At 39.8% G+C, this 6,874-nt stretch overlaps 1 protein-coding gene across 4 annotated transcripts in view; it reads left to right on the top strand.

Moving 5' to 3' along the window:
* Nucleotides 1–243: 243 nt before the first annotated feature.
* UBR2 (ubiquitin protein ligase E3 component n-recognin 2) overlaps nucleotides 244–6,874 on the top strand; it is a gene marked incomplete at both ends in the record, with an annotated part of 108,329 nt that continues 101,698 nt past the window's right edge. For all 4 annotated transcript variants that reach the window (XM_084228348.1, XM_084228347.1, XM_084228350.1 and 1 more), the window contains one exon: nucleotides 244–321. In XM_084228348.1, the coding sequence (XP_084084474.1) occupies nucleotides 244–321 (78 nt within the window). The remainder of the gene's footprint in view (nucleotides 322–6,874) is intronic.

Genomic DNA, 6,874 nt, shown 5'->3' with positions numbered 1-6,874 from the left:
GGCTGGGACGAGGCAGAGACTTGACTTGCGGGCGCCGAGCCCGGGCGGGAGCGCCGGAGGCCGCCGTCTCTCTCGGCTGGTGCATTTCACCCGCTCGCCGTCTCCTCGCCCCGCGGCCGGCGGGACGGCCCCGCACCTACCGCCTGGGGCGCGGGCGGCGGTCGCGGCTGTCCGGACTGTGGCGAGGCCGCGGCCCTCGGGCGGCGGCAGCGGCGTCAGCGCTGGGGAGGACGCGGAGGGAAGATGGCGTCGGAGCTGGAGCCCGAGGTGCAGGCCATCGACCGGAGTTTGCGGGAATGTTCGGCTGAAGACACGGCGGGGGTGAGTGGGGCGACCCGGGCGGGACGTCCGGCCCTTGCTGGCTGCTGCCGTGGGGAGGACCCGGCTCCTGGGGATCCCGGAGCAGCCCACCCTGACTTGGGGTGACGGCCGCCCCGGGCTCTCTGCACTCGCCTGCTGGGTAATGGCCTTCGGAGGCCACGGAACCTGCCCCTGTATTTATGCCGAAATAGCCCCCCCGAGCTGCGATGTGCATCAGCCACCTTTATATTCCCTTTTTGCTCAGGAATCCACAGCGCTTATTATTCCTCCGTTCGACCACATTCCCACTAAGTTCCCAAAACAAGGGCCTTTGCTCTTTCTGACACTAATTGTAAGAGGCGAGGGAAAAACGCTTCCTGGTTTTGGGGGTGCAGTCGCCCTACTTGATCTTACCGCTTCCTTTTCTTGAGATGAGCAGAGCAGTCTTCCACCGGAGTGGGCTGCCTTAGTAAGTCCCTGCTTTGTCTCTGGGACTCCCTTAGGCACCAGCACTCTCCCTTGGTGCAAACAACACTATTCTTCCTCTTTCCAAAGCCCTTCAGGTGCATTTTTTGCACCGGATTGGTCAGTCAAGGAGAAGTGTCACGACAGGTTTGCTGAGTGTGAGAAAGTGGTAGTGGAGGCTGGGAGACTGAAAAAATAATTTTTGTACGAGTTGGGGATAGTTGAAAGGATTTGTCCTCCTTCTGTATAAGGAGTTAAGTTATATAACTTTAATAGAACAATTATCAGCAAATTGAAGTTAATAATGTGAGATTTGGTCACTGCATAGTGGGAACCTTACTGCCCCAAACTTCAAACCATTTAAACACGGTAGTGTACTGAATATGCTCCTCTAAGTAGAAGAGTTGTAAAATGATTAATAGACCCCATGTCATCTTTGCCCAAGAAGGATGGTGAATGGCCCTTAGAGAAAGTTGTTCAGAATGATTATGAGTGGGCGAAAACCACTTAAAATCTCACGTCTAAGGCTTCCAGTTTAAAAAGCCACCGGGAAAGGAGTGACCTTTGGACACAATAATCCAATGCTGTAAACAAAATTTGCGGGGGGGGGGGCACCATGGGACTGTTGGTAAAGTGAGGAGTCACTTGAGATGAGTTGATGAAGACACTGAAGTCAGGGTGGAAATAAATGAAATAAATGGCAGGACTGGAGATGGAAAGGTTTAAAGAAATGCATTATTGAATGGTGACAGTGGGTTGTTGTTTTTTTGGGTTTTTTTTTTTTAATTACTTGTTTAGGCCGGGTCTGTTTTCATTTACTTTCTGCTTAATATTGCAACAACCCAAAGATTTTCAGCCCCCATGTGTCTTTCATTTATCAAAGATATTTGAAAAAGAAAATGAAAGAAGTGTACCAATTACAATAGTAAAATGATAATGGCAGCTATCCCCTATCCACGACATTTTACCAATGTCTGTGTTGATGTCAAAAGCTCATGGCCTTTGGTTTATTCCCACTGAGTTCTGTGACTGTTGGACCAGTGATACAGCCTACTCTTTAAACTTTTCTCAATTCTAAAAGTGCAGACTATCAGGTTATTAGAGCTTCTTCAGCTTGTTGCTGAAGACCAACTCTGGTTCTCCTGTGGTGAAATTCTCAAACAAATAACAGTGGGGAAATTAAGGGAAATGCAGTCAGAATAGAACAATTTGGATTTAATGTGGATTGGTAGAAATCACAGTCTGAGGTATATTTTACTTTGGCTCTATTTACTTAGAAGTGGTTTTTCTGAACAATAAGATGAATAAACTATTTAGTGTGAAGGCCAACAAAATTCCTGAAGGAAGATGCAAACTAATCGTAAAATACAAGCTACATCTGGCTAATATAACCTTGATGAGTGAAGTGTTTATTATCTGTATTTAGTTAAAAAGATTCTTAAACTATTTTTTCCATCACTGTTCGCTACTACAAATTAAAATGAGTTAATAAAGTTTCTCAGGCTGAAAGTAGATTTCAGAGAGAGTAAACAAGGGTAAAGAGTTGTATTGTAGTTTTTGGACCTCTGTTACTGGTAATCTGTTGGGATCACATTCATTTAAAATTACTTAATAAACACCAGTGTCGTCTTCCCCACATTTTTATTTACACATTGCTTTTCTTATTTCTATTAGGAGGAGGAAGGACTTTCTGTGATCCCATCTATCCTAACTAGTATGCCTCACAAATAAAAGCATTTAAGCTGACTCTTCAATAATTGTAAGTTTAGGATATTAAAGTAGCCATTTTTTCTCAGTCCTTTCCTTTTCTTGGTAGAATTGATTGCATGAGTATGACTTGCACAGTACTTGGTTGAGTCTGTACATTTTATGGTCCATTGATATGAGTGTGATATGCTCCAATGGATGATTATGATATAAGAAGTAAATTTTATATATAATTTATATATAGCTTATAATTCATACAATTCAATTCAGTGATTTTTAGTATATTCACAGAATTAGTTATCCAACCATTACCACAGTCAATTTTAGAATATTTTTATCACCTCAAAAAAGAAATCCTATACCTCTTAGCAGTCATTCTTTGTTTTTCCCTAATCTCCTGAAGTTTAGTCAACTACTAGTTTATGTTTTTATCTCCATACATTTACCTGTCCTAAAAATTTCATATAAATGGAATTGTGTTCCTTTTGTGACTGGCTTCTTTCACTTAGCATCATGTTTTCAAGGTTTACCAATGTTGCAGCATGCATCGTGCTTCATTTTTATTGCCAAATGATACTCACTGTATGGATAATACCATAGTTTATCCATTCATCATTCATGGGCCTTTGGGTTGTTTCGACTTCCTGGGGTATTTTGAGCTGTGCTCTGTGAACATTCATGCACCGATTTTTGTGGGGACATGTTTTCATTTCTCTTGGGCATGTATATCCGGAAGTGGAATTGCTGGGTCTTATGGCAATTATGGGTGTAGCATCTGAGCAACTGCTAGGCTGTCTTCCACTTGACTGCTTTGTTTTATATCAGGAAGAGCAGAGTATGAGAGGGTTCCAGTGGCTCTCTCCACATCCTTGCCGGTACTTACCTGACTTTTTGATTATAGCTACTCTGTTGGATGTGAAGTGGTATCTCAATGTAGTTTTGACTTGTTTTTCCCTTTTTATGAGCTTATTGACTATGTATTTCTTTTTCTGAAGCGTCAGTTCAGATCTTTTGCCTATTTTTAAATTAGCTTTTTTGTCTTAGTGAGTTTTTTTTTGTTATTTTGATTCGTGAATGGTTTTACTTCATTTCTAGAACTCTTACTATGTATGACTTGTTTAAAACTTTGCTCAATATAGTCCTGAAAACTATTTCAGCACTAGCAATTATTGTTTTGTAATTAACTTATGTGTTAAGTTATCTCTGCTTGACAGCAAAATCAGATGTGGTTAAAGGATACAGCTTTAATTGGATATAGGATAATCATCAGATACTGTAATAAAAAGGCTAACTTCTAAGGGTTTCTTCATTTTTGTGTTTATTGTATTTGCTCTTTATACCAGTGCTTAAACTTAGCATTCAAAAAAAATTGATGCTCCTAGAAAACAGTCTCATAACATGTTTACTTTGGTGGAATGAGTTGACAGTCTTTACTTCCCCTTATCAGTAACTTTTAATAAGAAAGTGTTTATTACTCTCTACTGCATGTTGATGTGACAGCCACAAGTGTCTGAAATAATGACATATTAGCATGCAACCAAATTAGAAATCTTAATAATTTTTCATATTAAATAAACAGTTACAGTTTGTTTGTGAAAGCTATTATGGAAAGCTGTGGATTTTGTTCTTTTGAGAAATAGGTGAGCCATTATTTTGAAAGACAGCCAGAAATTTTCCACCTGTTTACTTTCTCATCACAGCTTTAAAAAAAAAATCTATACTGTTGCCTGCAGGTCATTCAATATCACTATTATAAAATTCTCATGTAAAGGTACTTTGTTTCTTAAGTGTTTCGGTTTAGTGACATAAAAGTGCTGTAATAGATCTGAAATCTGTTAGATAGTTTTGAATTTGGAGCATATGCTTGCTTTTCCTTTATGAACCAGATTTTTATGCCTTGTTAATAATTTGTAATATAATAAACAATACTTGCAACGAAATGCTAGCTTTACTAAAAATAAATTTTTATAAGGTGACTGATTATATTTTCTTAATCAGAAGCTATTTCTGCCTTTTTAAAGAAACCTATTAATATACACCCTAAATCAGTATATGATAATTGTCAATTATGCTTCAATTTAAAAAATGTAAAAATTAAATGAAAGAAATCTAACTAGATATGATGTGTCAGTGTTGTTGGAGCCACAAGACAACATAATTTCTTTTAGAAAGCCTCACCTTTTATTCTCTCTGGATTAAAATTCTGCAGAAGTGAACTTTTAGAAGTGGGAACATAGAAAATAATAAACCAAAAATTGCTTTTTAAAAACAAAACCTTTAAATGTGTTGTAAATTAAAATTTCCTGAAGCATAGCCTCAGGGTCATGAATGTTAATTCTTTGAGTGCTAATGTTTAACTTTTCATCCATAAAGAATATGTAGCTGAAGATAATTTGACTACTTACATATTTTGAAATAGGGTTTTGCTGACAGTGGGTGAAAAATTGGACAGTTACCCTTGGATATGGCCAAAAAAGTGTTTTTTACCTCAAAGAACTAGATTCTAAGTCAGTTGCTTGGTGGTTGATGACTTTTTGCCTTTCCCGTTAGCTACATTTTTTTACTCCTCTTTTCTGTAATTGCTGAACTATGGAAATTGACTAGAAAGTTACCACATCATGAATATTTAAAAATCTGTATTTTTAGAAAGAAGGAAATGTGTTGAAGATTGTACAAGTAATTAGTAAAACCATACATTGTTGTATTATGGTGTTAGACATCATTTATACATCAGCTCTTTTTTCATCGAGGATGTGGTTTGGGACTCAGGTTTTGATCCATAGGCAAACATTGCACTTATGAGTTAACTTTAACTACCTTTTTGAACAAATGAGTCTTCTTTTATTCATGTTTTCTGAGTTCAAACTTTACTTATTTTAAAAATCAAAATGAGTTGTAACTACATGAAACAATATAGAAGATAAATAAAACGAATAGAATTGGCAGGGGAGGTAGGGACGAAGACTTAGGTACTGGAAAAGAAAGGAGGCGGTTTGAAGAATGCCTTATCTAGGGTTGATTTGGTTTGGTTTTTAGAGACTGCCGCTCTGGATCTTCTTTATCTCTGCTTTCATTAAAGCCACATGGAATATCTTTCTGCAGTATCAATATTATGTGGCAGTAAGTGGTATAAGCTTATTTATAATCATTCAGTTAACAGATTTTACTAACTACCCACTGAGACCAGGTTCTGTTTTAGACCTGGAGAAGTGAGGAGAGAAGGTAAGGAATGAGCTGAGAAGGCATCTTAGAGAAAGTGAAACTTAAACTGACATCGGAGGAGTGAATAGTAAACTGCCTTGTAAAGCAGAGAGAGGAGCAGTACTGGTCAGTAGGAGACTGGAGAATATAATGCTAGGCAAAGGGCCTTGTAGACGTTACCATGGCACTTGACTTGGTCCTCAATGTAAGAATTTTTAAAAAAAAAAAATCTTTTTTTTTTTTTTTTAAGATTTATTTATTTATTTATACAAGCACTGGGTACAGTCAGAAGCACGGGAGGGTGAGAGAATTCACCAGAGCCAGAGCGGGGAGCAGAGCAGGCAGAAGGACCAAAGTACACTGCTGAGAGGAGCAGCGGGCGGCAGGAGAGGTCCGCGCGCCATGTGGGACCCTCCTCCGGTGGCTGGGGAGCAGCCGGGGATAGAACCGGCACTGCAGAGGCTGCGGGCAGCTTCGCAACGCAGCGCTCAACCACTGCGCCACCAGGGAGGCCCTCAATGTAAGAATAAATGGAATGACATGAGATTGGCCTTTTGCAAGAATCACTCTGGTAGTGAGACTGGAAAATGGACTACAGGGGGGCAAGACTAGTGGGGTTCACCAGTTATGACATTGTTATATTAATCCTGGTGAAAGATGGGGAGTTGGAGTTGGACAAGGGTAATGGAGGTAGTTGGTGCCTATGGAGATGAAGAGAAAGAATTGCATAGATTCAAAAGATATTTAGGAAGCCTAATAGACAGGATGTGGTGATTGGATATTGGGGTGAGGAAGGAAGATTTTTCAGGGTTTTCTGGTTTGGAGTCCTGCATAGATTCCAGTGTCTAAAATAGAGAAACTGAGGAAAATGTCAGTGGGGTTTTTTTGGGGGTGAGGGGTGGATTATATGTTTAAATTTGGACATAGTGAGTTGATGTCTGAAAGTAAAAACTCTGTTTACATTCACACTTATACTTCTAGCCTTCATCTATGTTTGCAGGTTTCCCACACCAGGCAGTTCCTCTTAATTCTCTACATGCACCAGTTGGGTGTCCTATAAAGTTTTGACGCTTTCCACCTGGAGTTAACACCAAATCCATAGGTTAAGAGCACAGTCCCACAGGACTGCCTCCTCTCTGTGAGGATCCAGTCACAATCAGTGGATCCTCACGTTATCCACAACCTCTGTCTGACACCTGGA

The sequence above is a fragment of the Talpa europaea genome (genome assembly GCF_964194135.1).
Source record: "Talpa europaea genome assembly, chromosome: 2".
NCBI classification, from domain to species: Eukaryota; Metazoa; Chordata; class Mammalia; order Eulipotyphla; family Talpidae; genus Talpa; species Talpa europaea.
The sequence above is the reverse complement of the archived record's forward strand: the minus strand, read 5'-3'. Positions and strand labels throughout refer to the sequence as shown.